Below are 25554 nucleotides of genomic sequence, written 5' to 3'. Positions count from 1 at the left end.
CCTCCAGCCCAGCGTTTCTCATGATGTACTCTGCATATAAGTTAAATAAGCAGAGTGACAATATACAGCAGCCTTGACGTACTCCTTTTCCTATTTGGAACCAGTCTGTTGTTTCATGTCCAGTTCTAACTATTTCTTCCTGACCTGCATGCAGGTTTCTCAAGAGGCAGGTCAGGTGGTCTGGTATTCCCATCTCTTTCAGAATTTTCCATAGTTTATTGTGATCCACACAGTCAAAGGCTTTGGCATAGTCAATAAAGCAGAAATCTATGTTTTTCTGGACTCTCTTGCTTTTTCCATGATACAGTGGATGTTGGCAATTTGATTTCTGGTTACTCTGCCTTTTCTAAAACCAGCTTGATCTGGAAGTTCATGGTTCACATGTAGCTGAAACCTGGCTTGGAGAATTTTGATCATTACTTTACTAGTCTGTGAGATGAGTGCAATTGTGCAGTAGTTTGAGTTTTCTTTGGCATTGCCTTTTTTAGGGATTGGAATGAAAACTGACCTTTTCCAGTCCTGTGGCCACTGCTGAGTTTTCCAAATTTGCCGGCATATTGAGTGCAGCACTTTCACAGCATTATCTTTCAGGATTTGAAATAGCTCAACTGGAATTCCATCACCTCCACTAGCTTTGTTCATAGTGATGCTTCCTAAGGCCCACTTGACTTCACGTTCCAGGATATCTGGCTCTAGGTGAGTGTGAGTGATCACATCATCATGATTATCTTGGTCTTGAAGATCTTTTTTGTACAGTTCTTCTGTGTATTCTTGCCACCTCTTCTTAATAGTAGCACATAGCACAGGTCAAAATCCCCTTTTCCTTCAAGGGTGTCACTATAAGATTGTCTTTTTGCTCTGCTAACTCTATTGCAGACAGCCTTAGAGACCATCATGGCTGCCAGAGAGAAGGAAGGTTTTTTTCCTCTACCAGTTTGAAATACATTTCTTAACAAATTCAGTGATATATCTGACCTATGTTTGTTTTAAAATCCTTCCTATGACTCTTCCTGAAGATTAAGCATTTTTGCAAAACATCACCTTAACTGATTATTAAAACTTTAAAAGGTAAGTTTAAAGATTTGACCACAATGTGTTGACAAAGAACTTTTATAAATTTGCTGTGATAAAACCAGAATTATGGCTGATAGATTATACCAGAACATATCTACAATTCAGAAACTTCAAATAATTTCTAGAACTTCTATAGTAATAACATTTACCCATACAGTATAATCTTAGAAAGGTTATCACTCCTTTGACAATATTTTAAATGTAATTCAACATACCAAATAAAATTGATTAAATATTCCTCCTTGAAATGCCTTAAAAAAAAGTGAAAGTCACTGAAGGGCACCCTAGCAAACCTCAAAGTTAGCTGGAGGTCAAAAGAAGTTTAATTAGCATTTGATATTTGGGAAGTTTGTCAAAAAGTTTCAAAACACTTGGTCAAATAAGATCATTGATCACTGTAAGACATTAAAAATACAGTCTAAAGGTTAAGTAAATTATGGCACAAAATCTGGTACTCAGTAAGTACTTAATAAATGGATGACTAAAGGATAAATGCAGTGAGATTAGTTAATACTGCCATCACCTATGTCCTCACTAGAAATCTTGTAAAATAATTGAGCCCAAATTCCTCCAAGTTGCTCCTTCCAATGTGAATCTTTGTTTAGTGGTTGAAGGCTTTGTAGGAAACCTGAAATACTCATAACTTTAGGCTGAAAGGAGCTTCCTCTGAAAATACATACCGGTGTTATCTCATCTTGGGCGATTAAATCTCTTTTAAGATACAGCATTTTTATTTAGTGCTGGCTGCATGGAAACTTCCCAGAAATATAAGTTTCTGAAGCACTGCTCATTCTGGAAACAAAAGAGAAAGCCTTAATTAGTAGAATATAGGCAACTATCTTCTGACAAGGAGGAACATCTCAAAATTGTATGTCAGTACAGCATTCAGTTCAGTTCAGTCGCTCAGTCGTGTCCGACTCTTTGCGACCCCATGAATCACAGCACACCAGGCCTCCCTGTCCATCACCAACTCCTGGAGTTCATTCAGACTCACGTCCACCGAGTCAATGATGCCATCCAGCCATCTCGTCCTCGGTCGTCCCCTTCTCCTCCTGCCCCCAATCTCACCCAGCATCAGAGTCTTTTCCAATGAGTCAACTCTTCACGTGAGGTGGCCAAAGTACTGGAGTTTCAGCTTTAGCATCATAACTTCCAAAGAAATCCCAGGGCTCATCTCCTTCAGAATGGACTGGTTGGATCTCCTTGCAGTCCAAGGGACTCTCAAGAGTCTTCTCCAACACCACAATTCTTTGGTGCTCAGCGTTCTTCACAGTCCAACTCTCACATCCATACATGACCACTGGAAAAATCATAGCCTTGACTAGACGGACCTTTGTTGGCAAAGTAATGTCTCTGCTTTTGAATATGCTATCTAGGTTGGTCATAACTTTTCTTCCAACGAGTAAGCATCTTTTAATTTCATGGCTGCTACCACCATCTGCAGTGGTTTTGGAGCCCCCAAAAATTAAGTCTGATACTTTTTCTACTGTTTCCCCATCTATTTGCCATGAAGTGATGGAACCAGATGCCATGATCTTAGTTTTCTGAATGCTGAGCTTTAATTCAACTTTTCACTCTCCTCTTTCACTTTCATTAAGAGGCTTTTTAGTTCCCCTTCACTTTCTGCCATAAGGGTGGTGTCATCTGCATATCTGAGGTTATTGATATTTCTCCCAGCAATCTTGATTCCACCTTGGGTTTCTTCCAGCCCAGCGTTTCTCAGGATGTACTCGGCATATAAGCTAAATAAGCAGGTGACAATATACACCCTGACATATTCCTTTTCCTATTTGGAACCAGTCTGTTGTTCCATGTCCAGTTCTAACTGTTGCTTCCTGACCTGCATACAAATTTCTCAAGAGGCAGGTCAGGTGGTCTGGTATTCCCATTTCATGAAGAATTTTCCACAGTTTATTGTGATCCACACAGTCAAAGACTTTGGCATAGTCAATAAAGAAGAAATGGATATTTTTCTGGAACTCTCTTGCTTTTTCCATGATCCAGCGGATGTTGGCAATTTGGTCTCTGGTTCTTCTGCCTTTTCTAAAACCAGCTTGAACATCTGGAAGTTCCCGTTTCATGTATTGCTGAAGCCTGCCTTGGAGAATTTTGAGCATTACTTTACTAGCGTGTGAGATGAGTGCAATTGTGAGGTAGTTTACTGAACTGTAATACTGAAGCTGATGGTGATCTCCTTAGGAAATCAGTCTCAACCTTAGGAATGACTGCTCTTTTAAAGCAAAAAGACCAGCATCTGACATCGTTTGTAAGTCTAAACATCCCATGCTGTTAGTCAGTGCAAGATTGATTCCTGGTCGAATGTTTGTCTTTTTTCTATTATAAATTTTATAAATGAAGAAAATTTTAAGGAAGAAAATAAAATCATTAGCGACTCAAAGAGAGTCAGCATTAAAAAATGGAGAATTTCCCTCTTGTCATTTTTTATATGTATATTTCAGAATAATTATATTTCTGTATTATATGTAAAGATTTTACATTTTGATATTTTTCCATCTTAACATGATAATACACCATTTCTCCACATTTCTTTTTTTTTTTTTTGCAAGTTATCCATATATATTAGCAAAATCCTGTTACCTAAGTTTAATTTCATCCTGACCATCCATAAAACTCATTTTTTACTCAAAACATATATACTACTTCCCTATTATATACTGATAACTTCTTCCTTTATTCTTAGTAGGTTTAATTACATATTTAGATTAGAATCCTCAACTTTATTGAAAGCCTAGAGGAAAGTAATTGTGAACTGTTTTTCATACCAGCATTTTCTGATTGGAAACTTAGGCTTTAGTTTTCCTCTCCTAAGAAGGCAAAGGTTGCTGTGATTAAAAACTTAGATTTGTGGTAAATCCAAGTGGTAAACTTAGTTTTGTCTAGCAACCAATGTTCCAATATTTTATCCTACTTGAAATGACACAGACAGTCAATTAATTATTGCCATTTAACTCAGTTCAGTTTCAAGTTACCAAAATCTGGAGAGGTTATTTTAGATAGACCTAATGTTTCATGGACATCACCAGATGGTCAACACCAAAATCAGATTGATTATATTCTTTGCAGCCAAAGATGGAGAAGCTCTATACAGTCAACAGAAACAAGACCGGGAGCTGACTGTGGTTCAGATCATGAACTCCTTATTACCAAATTCAGACTGAAATTGAAGAAAGTAGGGAAAACCACTAGACCATTTAGGTAGGGCCTAAATCAAATCCCTTATGATTATACAGTGGAAGTGAGAAATAGACTTAAGGGCCTAGATCTGATAGAGTGCCTGATGAACTATGGAATGAGGTTCGTGACATTGTACAGGAGACAGGGATCAAGACCATCCCCATGGAAAAGAAATGCAAAAAAGCAAAATGGCTGTCTGGGGAGGCCTTACAAATAGCTGTGAAAAGAAGGGAAGTGAAAAGCCAAGAAGAAAAGGAAAGATATAAGCATCTGAATGCAGAGTTCCAAAGAATAGCAAGGAGAGATAAGAAAGCCTTCTTCAGCGATCAATGCAAAGAAATAGAGGAAAAGAACAGAATGGGAAAGACCAGAGATCTCTTCAAGAAAATTAGGGATACCAAGGGAATATTTCATGCAAAGATGGGCTTGATAAAGGACAGAAATGGTATGGACCTAACAGAAGCAGAAGATATTAAGAAGAGGTGGAAAGAATACACATAAGAACTGTACAAAAAAGATCTTCACGACCCAGATAATAACGATGGTGTGATCACTCATCTAGAGCCAGACATCCTGGAATGTGAAGTCAAGTGGGCCTTAGAAAGCATCACTATGAACAAAGCTAGTGGAGGTGATGGAATTCCAGTAGAGCTGTTTCAAGTCCTGAGGGATGATGCTGTGAAAGTGCTGCACTCAATATGCCGGCAAATTTGGAAAACTCAGCAGTGGCCACAGGACTGGAAATGGTCAGTTTTCATTCCAATTCCAAAGAAAGGCAATGCCAAAGAATGCTCAAACTACCACACAATTGCACTCATCTCACATGCTAGTAATGTAAGCTGAAAATTCTCCAAGCCAGGCTTCAACAATACGTGAACCGGGAACTTCCTGATGTTCAAGCTGGCTTTAGAAAAGGCAGAGGAACCAGAGATCAAATTGCCAACATCTGCTGGATCATGGAAAAAGCAAGAGAGTTCGAGAAAAACATCTATTTCTGGTTTATTGACTATGCCAAGGCCTTTGACTGTGTGGATCACAATCAACTGTGGAAAATTCTGAAAGAGATGGGAATACCAGACCACATGACCTGCCTCTTGAGAAACCTGTATGCAGGTCAGGAAGCAACAGTTAGAACTGGACATGGAACAACAGACTGGTTCCAAACAGGAAAAGGAGTGCGTCAAGGCTGTATATTGTCCCCCTGCTTATTTAACTTCTATGCAGAGTACATCATGAGAAACGCTGGACTGGAAGAAATACAAGCTGGAATCAAGATCGCCAGGAGAAATATCAATAACCTCACATATGCAGATGACACCACCCTTATGGCAGAAAGTGAAGAAGAACTAAAGAGTCTCTTCATGAAAGTGAAGGAGGAGAGTGAGAAAGTTGGCTTAAAGCTCAACATTCAGAAAACGAAGATCATGGCATCTGGTCCCATCACTTCATGGGAAATAGATGGGGAAACACTGGAAACAGTGTCAGACTTTATTTTGGGGGCTCCAAAATCACTGTAGATAGTGACTGCAGCCATGAAATTAAAAGACGCTTACTCCTTGGAAGAAAAGTTATGACCAACCTAGATAGTATATTCAAAAGCAGAGACATTACTTTGCCAACAAAGGTCCGTCTAGTCAAGGCCATGGTTTTTCCTGTGGTCATGTATGAATCTGAGAGTTGGACTGTGAAGAAGGCTAAGCACCAAAAAATTGATGCTTTTGAACCGTGGTGTTGGAGAAGACTCTTGAGAGTCCCTTGGACTGCAAGGAGATCCAACCAGTCCATCCTAAAGGAGATCAGTCCTGGGTGTTCTTTGGAAGGAGTGATGCTAAAGCTGAAACTCCAGTACTTTGGCCACCTTATGCGAAGAGCTGACTCATTGGAAAAGACTCTGATGCTGGGAGGGATTGGGGGCAGGAGGAGAAGGGGACGACAGAGGATGAGATGGCTGGATGGCATCACTGACTCTATGGACATGAGTCTGAATGAACTCTGGGTGTTGGTGATGGACAGGGAGGCCTGGTGTGCTGTGATTCAGGGGGTTACAGAGTCGGACACGACTGAGGGAATGTACTGAACTGACGGATTGTATAACCACAATGTATCCTGCTTGAGGACAGTTTCTCCTTCCTGAAAACCTTGTGATTAATCCTGATATTTAGAATGTAAATTATGGGAGTGGGTCTGGTAGGATCTTTCTATTGTTAAGTTCTAATCATGTTATCTTAAAATGTAAATTGTGGGAGTGGGTCTGGAAAAATTTTCACAAAGTTGAGACATTCTTTTGATTTATTGTAATAGCCAATTAAAAAGTATAGAATTCCCTTGCTAAAGACTAGTGAGGAGGGCACTCTCTGTTCCCCCTTCTGATGTCTATGTCAGAAGCTTTCTCTGTCCCTTTTTCACTTTAATAAAACTTCTGCCACACAAAAGCTCTGAGTGAACAAGACTGGTCTCTGGTCCTAAAGGTAAATCTTCTGCAGAGATCACATATCCAAGATCGTTCACCATAAGCTATCAATATCTGGTGTTGTCACACGCAAGCTCTATTATTCAGAGATGTCTCAACTAGCCAATGCCAGTACTGATTCACACTCATGCAGCATACACATAACAAGCATGGTCCCACAGACAAAAGGACAAAGTGAGTGGCTCAACGGAAACACACACACACACACACACACACACAAACAACAAATAAGCTACAGTTGCACAGACAGAAAATCAGAACTCTGTAGTCTAAAATTCCACTTCCGCTCCCAGATGGAGGTCTCTAACATAGTGGGTCAGCTCTGAAAGGAGAACAGACGCAAAGGGGCTCACTTCCTGCAATGGAAGGAGCCCAGATGGAGTGGAGAAGGTCCCCGGCCTGCACTAGCTGGAGTGACTTAAACCCCAGGTGACATCAGATGTGGACTATAGTTCTGGGCATTCGTCTGCTCCAAACAGCCTCATGCTTTGGGAGAGCTGGCACCTGTCCTGGAGAGTCCTTCCCAGTTCCGGAGAGCAAAATGCACTCCAGCAGCTGCTGGGCAGTTGGGAAAGGGTGGCCTCCAGCCAGGGTCAGCCTGCCACAGGCGCAAGTGATCTACTGCAGTCGCCATAAATAGTTACTGAAAACACAAGTTCATGTGCCTGATGCACAGTGAGGTCAAACGCTAAACCACTGGCATTTGGAACAGACAAAGATTGATTACAGGACCATGCAAAGAGTTGGGTGGCTCATGCCCTAAGACCCCCAAAGTTACTAAAGCTTTCAGCAAACCCTTTTTGAAGCAAGAGGGGAGGAAGGGTTGCCGTTAGTTGTTGCAAACTTGTTGGTGTCAGATCCTTTGTTCTCAAAGGCAGGTCATGATCAAGAAATGATGTTTCTATAAATCTCTACCAAATGAATGTTATGCTTTGTCCTGCCCAGAAAGGGTAAGATCCCAAGGCATAATTCACCCTCCAATGTCCTGGTCCAGGAGGAGAGGAGGCAGATCTCTGTTGGCAGTTCCCTCAGGGCCAGGTCTCCGGAGTCTGCCCAGCTGTCATTGCTGAGGGAGCCAGGTGCCCAACCCAACTGGTCCTCAGGTTCCTCAGGCTACCACAGAGGAGAGGACACAGACGGGACCTAGGCAGACTGCCACTGCTAATCAGCTAGCCACGGCCATGACAGGGGAGAGGTTCACCGCTTCCTTGAGGCCTGGTTCAAGGCTGGCCAGTGGCCTTGGTGAGGCCTCTGACACCCTACAGAACACAGCTCCCGCCCTGTCCTCTGGTCCGGCGGGCCCAGGACCGTTTGAGCTGGAGGGCCTTGGGCAGAATGCCAGGCCCTGCCCCTCACCCCACTGCCCGCCTCGCTGGGGGGACCGCCGGGCTCCGCCCCCCACCTCACTCACAGCCTCACTGGGGTAGAACGCCAGGCCCCGCCCCTCCACTCACTGCCCGGCTTGCTGGGGGAAAACTCCAGGCTCCACCCCTCACCTCACTCACAGCCTCTCTGGGGAGAAAGCCAGGCTCCATCCCTCCGCTCACTGCCCTCCTGGCTACTTCCACTCCACCGTCGTCTCAGTCCCTTCACTGTCCTTTCCAAACTGTAGGCTGGTTGTGGGAGGGGCCCTCCGCTGCGCTGTCAGTGGCCGAGCAAGACCCGCTGCTTAGGAACAGGCTGAAGGTAATGACCACTGCGATGGCTGCCTTGCTGAGGGCTGCGCTCCCTGCCCTCTGTTACAGTGTGGCTCCAGAGCCCTCACCCAGGCCACTCACTAGCCAGTCCCAGGGCTGAGGAAGCGGTGAACCCTCTCCTCCAGCCCTGTCTCTGTGACCTAATAGCAAGGCATCCTGCCTGTGTCACGGTCTGCGCGAGCCCACCTCCCCTGCTGTGGGCGGCCTGAGGAGCCAGAGGGCCAGTCTGGTTGGGCCCCCGGGTCCCTCAGCGATGACAGCTGGGTGGGGTCTGGGAACCTGGCCCTGAAGGAACTGTCAGCTGAGATCTGCCTCCTCTTCGCAGGACCAGGGCATTGGAGGGTGCAAGTTGGGCCCTTCCTTGTCAGAAGAGAGAATAGCATTCATGTCGTAGAGATTTACAATGACATCATTGCCTGACCGTAAACTGACTTCAGGAACAAGGATTTGACACCAAGAAGTTTGCAACAACTAGCCACGCCCCTCCCTCACCTTTCCTATCAAAGGACAGTGCTGAAAGCTCTCAGTGACTATGGGGTTCTTGGGCATAAACCACTCACCTCCTTACATAAAACTGGAATCAGTCTTGCTCTGTTCCAAACTCCAAAGTTTTAGTATTGTTTGACCTCACTGTGCATTGGGCACATGGACTTGCAATTTGGTAACAGGAGGTGGTCCTGCTCAAGGACCCAGCACCAACCTCCGCTGGACAGGTTTCTGAGGGCTGAAGAGGGTGATGGAGGAGCAGCAGGGACGCCCACTCGGCCACTGGCAGTGGCAGGTTCTCAGCGAGGTGGCTGGGGCCTGGGAGAGGCCCTTCTCCAGCAGGAGCCCGTCCGGGGCCACATACTGCAGGTAAAATATCTCGCGGTCACCTGGCGAGGTCTGGTCACAGGCACGCCACATTAGGGAGACTGAGATGGCCCAGTGCTGGCTGTCTCAGCTCATTGTTCCTCCAGTTTTTCCTTCCACTCATCTTTATTGGGGCGTGCCTCACGGCGGTGGTAGTGGCAGGGGAGGAGGGTGCTGGTTCTCCAGTAGCTTCTCCAGGACTAGTAGGACCCAAGCAGGCCTCTTACCCTGGCTTCATAGCCTGGCCTCAGGCCTGGCCCGGCCTGTGGCTCCTCAGGGAGCTTCTTGTTGCCCCACGTATCCTGCTGTTGGAGCACTGGACCTGCAGCTGTGGATGCTGGCAGCTGGTGCAGGCTCCCAGCAGCCCCCTTCCCTCCCACAACCGCTCCTCTCTCCCGCTCATGCCTCCTACTGCTCTTTCTGTGTTGGACATGGCCCTAGCCATCTTAATTTCTTCTTTTTTTTTTTTGTTCTTTTAAAAAAATTTATTTATTTTAATTGGAGGCTAATTATAGTTTCTGTTTTCCCCTTAAATGTATATTATTCTTAGTCTTCTTAATATGTCTTCTTAATTATTAGTCTTCTTAATAAAACTGTCAGCTCTTTGAGAGTGAAACACTAGCGGGTTCATATTCCATGTGCCTGCAGTGCACCTTAAGCACAATACAAGGTTTTCCATGGTTGCATGTTGGATTGTCTGAAATCCTCCAAATTCTACTCCGTGGGATAGGGCTGGTAGCTTTTTACCACAGAAATTCCAGCAGGTCTGGACCTTGTATCCTCTGCAGGACTACTCTGAGATGTGTTCAGTACTTGAGTAGAAAAACAGCAGTCCTTGAAGAACAGGTAATTATTGAACAGGCACTCAGGGCAGGTTTGGTGCTGGAGGTATAACAAATATTTTCCCACTCTTTACACTTTATAAATGACAAGGATATGTTTACATTCATTCACTTACCAGATTTCTATGTTAAAGCTTATATTCCAATGAAATAAGATAACATAAATAATTTCGGATGGTGTTGAAAACTGTGAAGGAACCAAAAACGGATTAGTGCTTAGGGAATGATAGGTTCTCCTGGTGAGGGAGGAACAGGGATTCTGTGCATAAATTGGATTGGATGGAAGGTGACCATGGGAATAAGTAGATACCCCTCATGCAGATATCTGGGAGATCCCAGGTAGCTAGGATACTGAGTTCAAATGTGCTGATGATGGAAGAAGAGGGTAAATAATGAGAACAGTTAGGAAGCTGATGCAGTAGTCTATGAAAGCTGATCAGGGTAGGCAAGGTACTGACACTCTAACATATTGACTCTTTATAACCCCAAATAATTCCTTGTATTTCATTAGATTACCTATGAACAAAGGAGGTACTCTCTAGAAAGGAAGGCGCAAGCTCATAATCAGAGAGAAAGTGAGAAATAGATGTGTAACTATAAAGAGAGCCCAAGTCTAGGGCTGGAAACTTCACATTGTGGTTTAGGGCAGCCGTACTCTCTCATCTCTTCAGCTCTGCCTAGTCCTTCTCCAGCAAATCATCTGGCAGAATGCAAATTCTTTTAGTGTAAGCCAATATTTGTACCAGTGAGAAGTAGACCTAAGTCACTCTTTGTAGCCTTTTTCAGTTGACTGAGCAGAGGGTTCCTAATTACAGGCTTAAAACTCAACATTCTAAAAACTAAGATCATGGCATCCAGTATATCACTTTATGGCAAATAGATGGGGAAAAAATAGAAACGGTGACAGACTTTGTTTTCTTGGGCTCCAAAATCACTGAGGGTGGTGACTGCAACCATGAAATGAAAAGACACTTGCTCCTTGGGCAAAAAGCTATGACAAACCTAGATAGCATATTAAAAAGCAGACATCACTTCGCCAACAAAGGTCCACATAGTCAAAGGTATGGTTTATTGAGTAGTCATGTATGGATGTAAGAGTTGGACCATAAAGAAGGCTGAGTGCCAAAGAATTGATGCTTTTGAAGTGTGGTGTTGGAGAAGACTCTTGAGAGTCCCTTGGTCTGCAAGGAGATCCAACCAGTCCATTCTGAAGGAGATCAGCCCTGGGATTTCTTTGGAAGGAATGATGCTAAAGCTGAAACTCCAGTCCTTTGGCCATCTCATGCGAAGAGTTGACTCATTGGAAAAGACTCTGATGCTGGGAGAGATTGGGGGCAGGAGGAGAAGGGGATGACAGAGGATGAGATGGCTGGATGGCATCACTGACTCGATGGACATGAGTCTGCGTGAACTCCGGGAGCTGGTGATGGACAGGGAGGCCTGGCGTGCTGCGATTCATGGGGTCACAAAGAGTCGGACACGACTGAGTGACTGAACTGAACTGAACTGAGCGACCAACAGAAACAAGGCATGTTTTTTATTTTTATTATTTTTTTGTTAGGGTTAGACGCCATATGGAACAGAAAGCATCAGAATGACAGCTGGAGTCTAGGGAGCAATTACAAGCAATTTTTGGAATGCTTGTCATGAGAAGATAGATTAATCATCATTAAAACATTTATTGAATACCTGGTCAGTGCTAAACATTGGACAGGGGCTGGTGATAAACCGGTGAGTGGAGCATACAGGGTGGCGACTGCCCTCATGGAGTTTTCAGTGTTCAGTGAACACATAGGCAGAAAACAAGTTGTGTTAGTCAGGTGCACAGGAAACAAGGGCTTGTAAAAGGAAATTTAACCTGGTCAGTTAAATCTGGGAGGATTTCCAAAGAGCAATCTATGCTTATATTAATAAAGTAATAGAAATTTACTTTTATTATTTTTTATTGAGGTATAGTTTATTCATAATATTCTGTTAGTTTCAGGTGAACATCACAGTGCTTAAGAATTTTTATAGTTTTTTTTGTTGTTGTTGTTGCTGTTGTTTAGTTGTTAAGTGTATCTGGCTCTTTGTGACCCCACGGGTCTTAGCTTGCCAGGCTCCTTTGTCCATGATATTTCTCTGGCAAGAATACTTGAGTGGGCTGACATTTCATTCTCCAGGGGATCTTCCCAACCCATGGATCAAATCTGCAACTCCTTCACTGGGAGGCGGATTCTTTACTGCTGAATCACCAGGGAAGCTCTTTTACAGTTTATACTCCATTAAAAGTTATTACAAGATAATGGCTATGATTTCACGTGCTATGCAGTTTCTTTGTCCTTTATCTGGAAAATTGTTTTTGAATGCATGAAAGTGAAAAGTGTAAGTGCCTCTGAAGAGCCAAGGCAAAATACACTGAAGAAATGAAGTTGAAGTGACAGTGAGGGAACAACCTGGGACACTATTTCATAGTCATACAGGCAGCTGTGTTCTTTGAACAGAAGTTTGTTACCATCTCAGGGCCTTTGCACTTGCCTCTAATGATGCTGCTCATCAAGACCTCGTGGCAGTCTTCTTCACATTCTCACAGTCCCCTTTTCATAAGCCCCTTATTGAAACTAGTCCCTGCTTATCACTCTCTCACACAGCCTTTTGTTTTCTTCATTTGTGATGATCTTGGTTTTTGTTCCAGTTTTCTTAATGACATTTACCCTCCACTAGATTGTATGCTCCAAGAGCCCAGGCCGCTGCAACTCTTGTTGATATCACCTGGCCTGAGTCTGACACATGGAAAGTGATCAATATATACTGCCAAGTGAGACAGAATGAAGGAGTTACATATATATCAATAATCAAAAAATAGAGAAGGATAAATGCATGCATAAGAAGGTTTATTCTGTTTTGAGTTAATAATTTCTTTTGCACAATGTTAACCTTGTTATATTCCCTTCACATAGCAAAATTCCCATCAAACTCCCTCAAAGATGAAACTGTTACACAATTCTTTATTGAAGATGAGAAATGAACTTTGTTGTTTGCATAATCTGAGGATTCGGAGAAGGCAGTGGCACCCCACTCCAGTACTCTTGCCTGGAAAATCCCATGGACCGAGGAGCCTGGTGGGCTGCAGTTCATGGGGTCGTTATCAGACACGACTGAGCGACTTCACTTTCACCTTTCACTTTCATGCATTGGGGAAGGCAATGGCACCCCACTCCAGTGTTCTTGCCTGGAGAATCCCAGGGACGGAAGAGCCTGGTGGGCTGCCGTCTATGGGGTCGCACAGAGTCGGACACGACTGAAGCGACTTAGCAGCAGCAGCAGCGGTTTAGTTTTAAAAAGCCTCTGGAAATTTACTTTGAAGCACATAAAAAGGATCGAGTAATGGATAGAGAGGTAGATGGATATAAAATAAAACAAGTTCACTAAAAATGTAACTTCAAAATTTCGATTATGGTCAGACAGATGTTCATTGTAAAACCCTTTCAATACTGCACATTTTCATAAATGAAGTTTAGAAAGAAAGGGTATCTGAGTGTTCCTCCTCCCAACAGAATTTATGTTTAATCTTTATTGATGTTAATAAAGTACATTAAATTTTTTATATTTAATTTAGTACTTTCTGTATCTTTAGGGTAGATGATTAGCAGGGAAATAGTCAAGAAAATCCTTTACAATATACTGATTAAGTAACAAGTGATATACTTCTATTTGGTATGATTTCCAGTAGAGAATTATGTGCTTACATGATTGACTGGAAGTTTGGAAAACTAGAGCCCATGGCTCTCTACTATTCTTCCAGCCTGAGGTCTGGCTGCTGGTTCCAGGGGACTGAGTAAAGTCAGAAGTGGAAGCTGATGCCCAGGTGTTATCTGTTGTAACAGGAGAAATAATTTTCTCACTTGTGACTCACAGTCCTCTCATCTAAGGAAATGTGCCCTTGTCATCATTAAAGTGGTTCAGTATCTTTCTGTCCCTTAAGTCTATTTGACTTTGTAGCTGCTCTTGCTGTTGATGGGGCCAGGATGGAAGAAACCCGTTACATTAATCAAAACAACCATCATCTGAATGGGTGTTACTGGCTTATTAAAGTATTTCTATTTGCTTATTCAGTTGTCCCAACAAAGCTATGATGCAAATAGGCCAGGTAATATTATGCACCCCACCTATTTTACAGATCGAGGCAATGTGTGAGAGACATGGCCAATTTCACGGTAGGGCATTGAGGAGCTGAAATTAGGACTGAGGTTCCCGCCTTGTAATCCGATCAGTCATTCTTACTTCATGCCCAACTGAAAATACAATTTCTCACTGCCAGAATGTTTCACATTTGGAAAAGAGTGAAGCTTTGGAGGAAATAGGATATCAGGGAAAAGCCATGTGAAGGTACCACAGGTAAGGTGAACTCTCCCCAGGTTGAATTCATGCCATGTCACCACCAAAGCTCCGATCCATTTCTCCATCCCATTCTTCCAAGTTTAATGCAGCGTCTCTCCCTTGAAAAGTTAAATCTCTGCTTGATTCTCCCGCAGTGAATTTCTCTGAGCTGGTTACTACTCTTTTAGGATGAGGAGTAGTCAGTCGATGGGGACTGTTTCTATGCTTGTCGCATGCTACTCCAGTCTCCCGCTCCCCACGTGCCTGTTCTTGCCGAGGTGGAAAGATAACTACCTTTGTGCTTATTCCAGTAGCTCCCAGGAAGCTATTAGAGTCCAAGTGTGTCCACTGCTCACGACTTGTTCAGTTCAGTTCAGTTCAGTCGCTCAGTCGTGTCTGACTCGCGACCCCATGAATCGCAGCATGCCAGGCCTCCCTGTCCATCACCAACTCCCGGAGTTCACTCAGACTCACATCCATTGAGTCCGTGATGCCATCCAGCCATCTCATCCTCTGTCGTCCCCTTCTCCTCCTACTCCCAATCCCTCCCAGCATCAGAGTCTTTTCCAATGAGTCAACTCTTCGCATGAGATGGCCAAAGGACTGGAGTTTCAGCTTTAGCATCATACCTTCCAAAGAAATCCCAGGGTTGATCTCCTTCAGAATGGACTGGTTGGATCTCCTTGCAGTCCAAGGGACTCTCAAGAGTCTTTTCCAACACCACAGTTCAAAAGCATCGATTCTTCGGCACTCAGCCTTCTTCACAGTCCAACTCTCACATCCATACATGACCACAGGAAAAACCATAGCCTTGACTAGACAGACCTTAGTCGACAAAGTAATATCTCTGCTTTTGAATATGCTGTCTAGGTTGGTCATAACTTTTCTTCCAAGGAGTAAGCATCTTTTAATTTCATGGCTGCAGTCACCATCTGCAGTGATTTTGGAACCCAAAAGACTTGTAATACCACTTAATTCCCCTTTATTTTTGGTTTCTTGGTATGAATATTAATGAGTATTGACTATGGAATCAGACATCCCTGGGTCTGAAACTCTACTCACCCTTTCCTACCTGTGCCATCAGGCAAGTTGCTTGTTTTAATCTATAAAATGAGATTAATTATAGGACTTGCCCTGTGGAGCTGTTGTGAGGGTTAAATGGAATAACACCCATTCCACACATGAAGGGTGCAACTCAGTACTTCCTCCTTGGTAGATGCTCATAAGTATTGGTAAGAATTTTAATAATTCAGAGTTAAATTATAAAAGTACTCTTCATATACTTGATAAAATTCATCTTACTATCTGCGCTTCTCCAGTGGCTTATTGGTAAAGAACCCTCCTGCTAATGCAGGAGATACCGGTTCAATCTCTGGTGGGGAAAATCCCCTGGAGAAAGAAATCTTACTGCCTAATTAGAAGGAATAACATTTACGCACAGCTTTTTCTTCCTCCTTCCTTCCCTCCCTTTCTCCCTCCCCCTTCTCTCTCTCTTCTGTCCTTCATTTCTTCCCTCCCTCCCTCCTTCTCTTCTCCTCCCAGGACTTCCCTCTTTCCTTCTGTCCTGTAGACTGAAAAAAAGGCACAACATGAGAGCTGAGAGTTAAGTTTTACTGGGGGCAAAATGAGGACTGTTGCCCTGGAAACAGGATTTCAGGTAGCTCTGAGAAACTGCGCCAAAGAGATAGCAGGGGAGTCAGTATGTACGTGATTTGAGTAAAGAAGGGTACATGCAGTCAAGCACACATTTTGGCAGAAGCTTGCTGCTAGTCCAGGGAGCAGATGTCATCATTAACGATCTTAGTGTTTTTCTCAGATGTGAGGAGATGCAAGATTTGGGCTCATAAAATATTCTGGAAATATCTAACTATCTGAGTAACTCTTCTGCCAATTTTCCCCAGAACACAGTGCCTCATTCCTTATCTCCTCCCTGAACTCATTTCAGGGGGTGTTGAAGGTCAGCGGCTGCAATGGCTCATGATTTGTTCCTTGTAGAGGTAGCAGGCAAGTGCCAGAAGTTGACACTTCATTTTTCCCCTCCTTCGTATCCTCACCCACCCCCTTCCTTCCTTCTTTCCTTATTCACATCTTTACTGAGCGTCTCTATCATGTGAGGCAGTCCCTACTCTCATGGCTGCTGCAGGCTACCGTAGAAGACAAATTATTTAAGTAATTACACAGATGGATGTAAGATTATATCTCTAGTAATTACTACAGAGCTACAGAGTATATCACAGGAGGCCTTGACTTAATAGGGAAGCTTCCCTGAAATTGTTACCAAGCAAAGGGCTCACTGCTTGATGTGCATAAAAGACAATACTATATATACTCAGTTGTTCAGTCATGTCCAACTCTTTGTGATCCCATGGACTGTAGCCCACCAGGCTTCTCTGTCCATGGGATTTTCCAAGCAAGAGTACTGGAGTGGGTTGCCATTTTGGTACCAGCTTTTCAGAAGTTTTATTTTGAGGCTCACTGGCAAGGAGATGGGGGCAGGGCTCAAATCTGTGTCTTTGATCTGGGGTCTGGTTAAACTTTTATGAATTAATGGTACCTGGGTTGGTCTGCACAAATGTTGGTGGGGCAGGTTGCCATTAGTGAGCTTTGGAACATGGTCATCTATGGTAAAATATGGTTCAGGCTTCAACATGGGATCCTCAAGGACCATGGGCCCTTCACTTCTAAAAAGATTCTGGCATTCAAGTTCCAGCCATGCCCTGATCCTTTGGTTTCCTGGGGGTTGTGGTGGGTCCTTTGGTTCTGGGTATTATTTGAGGTCAACAATTCTCTCCTCTGCGCTCACCTTGGCTGCTTGGCTTGCATTTGGTTCTCTTGTCTTTGAAAAAGTCTCAGTAACTCGTTGGAAACAGAACCAGTTAGGGGTGGTTCTGTGGTTCCAGGATTGCAGGGAAGTTGCAACTAACCAGGTGAGGAGTAAGGGCAGGGATGGTAACAGAGCAGTTCAGACACTGGATTCAGAAGCCAAGACCCTTTAGCAGAAGAGTGTGTGAGCCTGGAAGGAAACCACCTGGGCTGAAGAAGAGGCAAATAGTCTAAGGTGGGGCAGGGTCCGTGGGGGAGAACCGACATGTATAGTCTGTTGGCAGTAACCAGGTTTCATCTTCATTCCAAGAGTAGCCATGGGAGTCCATTGAAGAGCTGCCGGTAGGGCTGTAACATAACTTTCATGAGCCGCTTAGTGTACAGGGATGTTAACACAAGTTCCTGTACCTGATGCCTAGTGAGGCCAAAGAAACTCAAATGGAGTTTGGGGCAGAGAAAGATTATTGCAGGGCTGTGCAAGGAGAGGAGGTGGCTCATGCTCTGAAAAATCTAGACTCCCAGAAGGGTTTTGGCAAAGCAGTTTGTAAGGGCATGTGAGGGGGAGGTCCCGGGGTTTGGGATCAGCTTGTGTACAGTTCTCTGACTGGCTGATGGTGAGGCACAGGGGTTCCCATCTTCATTTCTTAGACTCTAGGTGGCGTTGGGCTATGTGTTCATGGTCAAAAAGTAGTTCTTCCTTTTGGTGGTGGTGGGGGGATGGGTTCCTATATGCAAAACAGTTCAGGAAATTTGCATCAAGTACTATTTTCTGGTGCCTCAGAGAGGAAATAAAGCAGAGGATGTGCCAAGATTGCCTTTTGTGGGGAGCTGTTGCCAGGAGGCCCCATTGGGTCCTGCTTGGTTACAGAGGTCTGGCCAATCAAGCCATCTTTATTCCTGTGGCCAAAGAGCAGAGGGCAGAAATGATCTGCAGGATGGATCATCTGAATTCTAACCCAGTGCTCAGTGATCTGGGGAGTTGTGAAATTAGCAGGCCTTGCGTCTTCTCCTCTGGGAAGATTATTGAACAAGCTGTTAGAAAACAAAAATTCAACTGAGTATATTTGGTGATTTAATTGGCTTTATTCAGTGATTTATGAACAAAGTTAATCAAATGGGGCTCTGAAGGGTTGGGCAAATGGAAGGCTTTTATCAGAAGAAGAGAGGGGCAAGGAAGCTCTCAGCAAAGTATATTTAGGGCAGACATCTTTTTTGGTGATGGGGAAGGGATGACAAGGGTTTTATCCTTTTCTTCCTCTGGGCTGGGGGCAGGGATGGAGAACAACAGATTACCTCCTAGATGGCTGATCCAAAAAAATTACAGATAGTTGATCAGAAAATAACAGACAGTTGATTAAAATTACACTTTGGGGAAGGTTGAAACTGCAAGTAGGTCAGGCATTAAGGAGGTTTGGTATCACGAGCTTTAGCACAAGAGACACTTTCGGGCCTGTGGCTTTCTCTTTTAACACAGACTCATGCACATCCACATTATGTTTCTGGATGGCTGTAGTAAGCATCCATCCAGAGGGCTGCGGACTTCTTCAGGGCCCTGCGAGAGGAGCAGACAAAATTGTGAGTAGGCAAGACTCAGGTCAAAGGAGCTACTTCATGGAACATTTGCTGTTTTACTTAATTCAGGGTCCAATATTCTTGCCTAGGAAATCCCATGGACAGAGGAGCCTGGCAGTCCACAGTCCATCAGCATTTCTATATGGAAGAGACTGAGTTTTTCTTTCAATTATTTTCTTCTCTACTCCAAAGCATCAGTTATTCTTTTCTCCATATTAAAAGAAAAATCTCTGCTGAATCTCTACAAGATAAACCATATACCTATACCAACCTAACCTGTATCTACCTACCTCTCCTACTTTATAAAGTTAAAGACTTTTCTAGGTTCTGGTGATATAGCTATGAGTAGGAGTGGTGAGAGTCTTTCCACCTGGAGCTGTGGTCTACATTGGGAGGCACATTTTACATAATTTATTACCCAATATGCTATTAAATCATGATTGTAATGAGGATCAGAAATGAAGAGAAACAGGTGCTGTGAGGGCACATGACAGGTTTAGTCTTGGAGGCAAGGGAGGACCAAGATGAAGAAAAGACCTTTCAGGTGAGCTTTGGAGAGTGAACAGAACTTGAGAAGGTGTCAGGAGGAGGGCGGCAAGTTGGGAGATTATTCTAGGTAGGAGAAAAGATGACCAAGGATGTGTCATGGCAAGGGGCAGGGAGTTACGTAGTGGCCGAAGGGAGGCCAGATATCGGGAGGGTAGGAAAGAAGGAAGGCAGTGATAGAGAGTGAAGATGGGTCACTGTTCAGGGATCAGATCTGACCAGCTCTAGGCTTGCTGGTTTGTTTATTCATATTAAAAAGATACTCTTGCTTTTCTTTTTCCTAATTTTAAGATAAATTATACAACCAAGGTTTTGGCTGTTAATTTGATGAGCAAAGGATCCTCCAGGGAACTGTGAATGCTTCAGGATGAGTACAGATTCTCAGTTCCTATAGGAAGAGTCACGCCTGCCTGTCCCACCAGACCCTGCAAGCATGTTAGTTTGCAACCCTGGACCAGATGATTTGAGAGTCCCTCCCATTGGTTAAGTTCTAAAGCATGTCAAGGCTCTGTGGGTGATACAGACAAATAACACAGAACCCTAGTTTATAAGAAGCTTGAAATTTAGTAGGGCATCAAGGTATTTTCGCTAAGAAGTACCCAGAAGGCAGCAGGTAAATGGTAGGAATGACTGTTATCATTTCTGTGTTAGTGTTGTTCCGTACAGAGCCTCATGTCCATTCTGGGCACGTGGATGCTCCTTAATAAATAGCTATTGGCTGAATGATTCATAAAGCAGTGAAGAGTCTGGGGACCAAGAGTGAAGGGAAATGAGAGCTGTGGGTTGAGGGACTGTTATTACCTGAGAATATCTCCAAATGCCTTCAAGATGGGCTTTTTCACATATGGTAGTCCATGCTTGGCACACAGTGACTTCACCAGAGCTGCCACCTTGTGATAATTATGGCGTGGCATCGTGGGAAATAGACTAGGGAAACAGAGAAAGGAGATATAAAACTTCTCAGACCTAAGGAGAAACCCAAAGTTACCTTTCCCTTTTTACAAAATAAAATGGTATCAGCCACGCAGACCCAGCCTTGACCTTCCACAATACTTTTGTTTTGGGAAGTTAAAAAACTTGCTGGCAGATTCATCTCATCCCTTAACCCTCCGCAAGCCTTGTAGGTGGCAGATGTTTAGGAAGAACTAAGAGAACATGTTTTAGCTCCATCAACTGTTTATTTTTGGCCTGATCCAATGAAAGTAAATCATTTAGAACTTTCTACCATTTAGAACTACCCACTCTTTAGAACTACCCAGAGAACTAGAGATACTGAACCGCCCACCCTGCCCCTGCTAATCTCTGTCTTAGTCTCTCTTTCTACCTTCCTAGCAAGAATAGATGAATGTATATTAAGTAATGGTAAATAGCTAAAAGTCCTAGGAAAGGAATAAGAAGTGAGGAGAGATGGATTTTTAATCCCAAGTTTTCATTAGTCAGCCAGATGACTGTCTTGGGTGTAAACCTCTCCTTTAATGAAACTATGAGTAATAATCCTTTTTTTTTGCTGAAGTTTTCAAGCCCTAATATGATAAATAGAATGAAAAAAATTCCTTGAACAAATAAAGGTATTGTTCCTTCTTTGACTATCATAGACTCAGATGGCTTAGACAAAGAGAATGTGGAAAGCCTTTCCCCTGACACTTTGGAGAAATTGACTCTCAATGTTTTAACTTGCATCAAGGTGTGAACAACCCATTTCCTCTCTGTAACTGACCCATTGGCAAAGTATTTCCAGATACCATGTATAAATTGCAGCAGGGACTCCACTTCATTAGTTATTTTGTAAACTTGGCTCTAAAGACACAGATAAGTAAATATTTGAATTATAGCGTTGTTAAGTTTGAACACAAATTGGTTACTCTAGTGTCTTGATTTTTCTTAGGTTTTGCCAACAAAGCAAATGCAAGGAAATCATCAATTCCTAAGCCCATAGAAATCTGGAAACTGAGTCACTGATACTTTTCCAAGATTTCACTCCATTTACTTGAGACTTTATGTATTTGGGCTCCAAAATCACTGCAGATGGTGATTGCAGCCATGAAATTAGAAGATGCTTACTTCTTGGAGGGGGAGTTATGACCAACCTAGACAGCATATTCAAAAACAGAGACATTACTTTGCCAATAAAGGTCTGTCTAGTCAAGGCTATGGTTTTTCAGTGGTCATGTATGGATGTGAGAGTTGGACTGTGAAGAAAGCTGAGCGCCGAAGAATTGATGCATTTGAACTGTGGTGTTGGAGAAGACTCTTGAGAGTCCCTTGGACTGCAAAGAGATCCAACCAGTCCATTCTAAAGGAGATTGGTCTTGGATGTTCTTTGGAAGGAATGATGCTAAAGCTGAAACTCCGGTACTTTGGCCACCTCATGCGAAGAGTTGAGTCATTGGAAAAGACTCTGATGCTGGGAGGGATTGGGGGCAGGAGGAAAAGGGGATGACAGAGGATGAGATGGCTGGATGGCATCACCAACTCGATGGACATGAGTTTGAGTGAACTCCAGGAGTTGGTAATGGACAGGGAGGCCTGGCGTGCTGCAATTCATGGGGTCACAGAGTCGGACACGACTGAGCGACTGAACTGAACTGAACTTGCAATTGTGACACTTCCTTCATTTCTTTCTTCCTCTCTTTATCATTGTTGTTAATTGAAAAATAGCATCTTTTAGAGAATCCTGGTTCATTTTTTTCCCCTTAAGATCACAAGTCTAGTGCTCTGGACTATATGGAGGACAGTTGTTAGTGATAGTCCTTGCCCTTTATCATGAACTATTTCTCTTACTCACTGGTGCTCAATTTGGAAGTTCAAGTGCCCAGTGAACCATTCATCGAAAAAGGACTGTTCAACATTACAGGTGGCCAAGACCTGCAGAGAAAAAGCTTACATTAGATGTAAATCAACCCATGTTAAACAAGAGATTGTTACTCTTTTATTTATCCAGCATTCAACAAGTGCTGATTGAGTACATATTTTGTGTAACAAACCATGAGGGATAAAAATAAGTCCCAGGTCTTAAGGACCTTACAATTATGAAGTAAATAAGGCATTTTGCTAAGAAGTATAGATAAGGCAATAGATATGAAGAAGTAAATAGGATTTGAGAGGACTAAGTCACTATCAGCCCTCAAAATCAGAAGACTAAGGTGTCATGAGTAAGGACTTTGGCAGATGGAAGCGGGATTGTAGGACTCTGGTAGAAATTATAGGAGTTTGAATATTATTACCACAGAATAGACGTAAAGGACTTCTAAATGGGGAATAAAGCATGCAAAGGCTTTAATCAAGGGTTTTGTGCATAGAAATACATTTATTAATATATACAAGTAGCTTCCTTTTTAATCTAATATATTTTATTTTGTACAAAGACAGACTGAGAAGAAGTTCATAGGATTCTCCAGATTACTTAGAATGCTTATGAATGTGACTTTTATTCAGTGCCTTTCTAAGATTTAATTCTTGTTAGGGTTGTTGCCATTTTGAATGGTATTTTTGCAGTTGCTCTATGTTAGGGTTCCTCGAAGTGTGCTTTAGAGCACCTTGGGGTTCCCTAGGACACTTTCAGGGGATCTTCAAGGTCAAAATGATTCCCATAATACTTCTGAGACAGTATTCGTCTTTTTCATTCTCATTCATGCATGCTTATAGCATGGGTTTTTCCAGGGGCTATTAAGCATGGGATGATGTCATCACTCTGTTGTTAACCTTTATTGGCTTTATCTTATTATTTTAAAATTAATTAATAGATATTTTAAAACTCTCAGTTTCAATTTCAAATACAGTAAGTATCAGTGGATATAACCACCACAAACGAAAGCTCTTTGATGTTCTCAATAAGTTTTAAGAGTGGTTTCTTGACCAAAAAGATTGAGAATCACTACTGTGTGGAATGTTCACTGAATTTGCAAATGAGCACGGAGAAGGAAGCAGTATGATGACTGGATTCTCCAGTTAATCACGGCATAGCCAGTGTCAGGCTTAGGAGGCAGTGGTATTCTGCATGGGTCATGAATCTTTTAATCGTTAACAGCAGGTTTGCTGAGAATACTGAGTCTCCTCTCTGGGCCCCACTATCTGTACAATGAAATGAGGGGGATTCCAGGGTTCTCCCTTCTGTTATTCTAGTACTGTGAGATTCGTTGAAAGACTGTACCATATTGAGGTAGGTTTAGTAAACCTTGCCTGTAAAGTGCCGCACAGTAAATGTTTCAATACTGCATCACAGCTACGCAGTTCTGCTGTTTTAGAATGAAAGCTATCATAGAGAATACGTAATGTATGAGTGTGGCTGTGTTTCAATAAAACTACAAAAACACAGACTGGGCTAGACTGGCCCCTGGACTGTAGTTTATTAAGCCTTAGTTAAGAGCAAAGCTTCTGAAATCAAACTGCCAAGGTTTAAAAAGCAGGTTTAAAACCTGCTTCTGGGGAACTTCCACTGGTCCACTGGTTAAGACTGTGTGCTCAACACAGGTTTGATCCCTGGTAGGAGAACTAAGACCCTGCCTGCCATACAGTGTGGCCAAATAAATAAACAAAACCTGCTTCTGCCACTTAGCTGTGTGATCTTGCACAAGCTGTGCAGCTTCATCATACCTCAATGTTATCATTTGCAAAGTGGCAATATTCCGAGTATGTAGGTACATGTAACTACATCTCATGTAGCTACATGCAAAACAGTTGAGAGTGCCTGGCCCCTGGTGAGCCTCCAATAAACATTATTTGAGGTAAGCAGACAGTAATCAGAGTGCTTTGGTGGATGCTCTCCCAGGAACAGCATTATTACCTGAGAGCTGAACCAGTCCTGGTTCTCCTCTTTGCTGATTTTCATTGATGTGTGGCTCATCTGGGTAACATACGCAGCCCAGACACTTTCCAAAAACCTTTAAGAGAATAAGAAGATATGATCACTCCTTGGGGAGTCTAAGTTCCAGTCACTGGGCTTGCGTAACCACTGGCAGATCTGGCTGAGCAGTAGAGGAAATGGCAGTGACTCAGAGGTTCCATCATGTGGTGGTTGTTTGTTCTTCATCTTTGCAGACCTTTCATATCTAAAGATGGCACACTAGGTATTCAGTCACACTACCTGTCTTGCAGCCTACTGGACCAGAGCAGTGTCCCCAGTATTTTCTGTCGGCATTGGTGCCAGGCTCAGAAGATACCTAGATAACTGAAGGTCAGGCTCCCCTGGTGGCTCAGTGGTCAAGATTCCATCTGCCAGTGCAGGAGATCCAGGTTTGATTCCTGGGTTGGGAAGATCCCCTGGACAAAGAAATGGCAACCAACTCCAGTATTCTTGCCTGTGAAATCCCCAGAGCAGAGGAGCCTGGCAGGCTACAATCCATGGGGTCACAAAAGAGTCAGACATGATTTAGCGACTAAAGCAACAACAAATTAAGGATATACACAAAGTGATTAACAGCTTGGCTGTTGTCATCAGATAGAACTGAGTACAAGCTCTGATTTGGCACTGCCACTGGCCCTTATTTGCTCTTGAGTAAGTGATTTAATTTCTCTGAACTTTAGTTCTCTTATCAGAAAAATGAAATTGATACTATCTACGTTACCTGGTTGTGCATTTTTTATTACATCAAATAAGACAACGCATGTAAAGCCTTTAGCAAATTGCCTGATGCATAGTAGCTACCGTTATTGTTATGAATAGTAATGCAAATGAATGAGGAAGGAATAAATTGGGAAGTTGAAGAGGGTTATTCAGTTTAAAGCCATTTTGATTTGGGGAAAATCTCTAGTCATAAAATAACTTTTTAAAAAAACTGGCCTCCTATTATCTTTGGTAAGAATTATGATGTCCAGCTGGATTGGTGACCAGGCAGAATACAGTTGACCTTTGAGAAACACGCAGGTCCACTTAAATGTGGATATTTTTAAGTAAACACACAGTACTACAAGATTAGTCGTTGCTTGAATCCACAGTTGTGGAACCACATATATGGATAGATGACTATGGGGCTTGAATATCTTTGGATTTTGGTAACTGAGGTGGGTCCAGGGACTAATCCTCCTCAGACGCTAAGGGACTACTACTATGTAATTGGGAATTAATCACGTGGGAAAAAAGGCAAAATTGGGCAAATGCAGTTTCCAAGAAACTCATTCAACTATT

General features: G+C 43.0%; 1 protein-coding gene across 1 annotated transcript in view; it reads right to left on the bottom strand.

Annotated features, from left to right (window-relative positions):
• Nucleotides 1–18803: 18803 nt before the first annotated feature.
• Nucleotides 18804–25554, bottom strand: part of LOC128059983 (fatty acid desaturase 2-like protein FADS2B) — a 40944-nt gene continuing 34193 nt past the window's right edge. Inside the window, exons 8-11 of the mRNA XM_052652206.1 lie at nucleotides 24214–24310; nucleotides 22216–22295; nucleotides 20232–20357; nucleotides 18804–18864 (exon numbers count right to left, since the gene is read on the bottom strand). Coding sequence (XP_052508166.1) covers nucleotides 18804–18864; nucleotides 20232–20357; nucleotides 22216–22295; nucleotides 24214–24310 — 364 coding nt within the window. The remainder of the gene's footprint in view (nucleotides 18865–20231; nucleotides 20358–22215; nucleotides 22296–24213; nucleotides 24311–25554) is intronic.

This window comes from Budorcas taxicolor, chromosome 15, assembly GCF_023091745.1.
Source record: "Budorcas taxicolor isolate Tak-1 chromosome 15, Takin1.1, whole genome shotgun sequence".
Taxonomy (NCBI): domain Eukaryota; kingdom Metazoa; phylum Chordata; class Mammalia; order Artiodactyla; family Bovidae; genus Budorcas; species Budorcas taxicolor.
The sequence above is the reverse complement of the archived record's forward strand: the minus strand, read 5'-3'. Positions and strand labels throughout refer to the sequence as shown.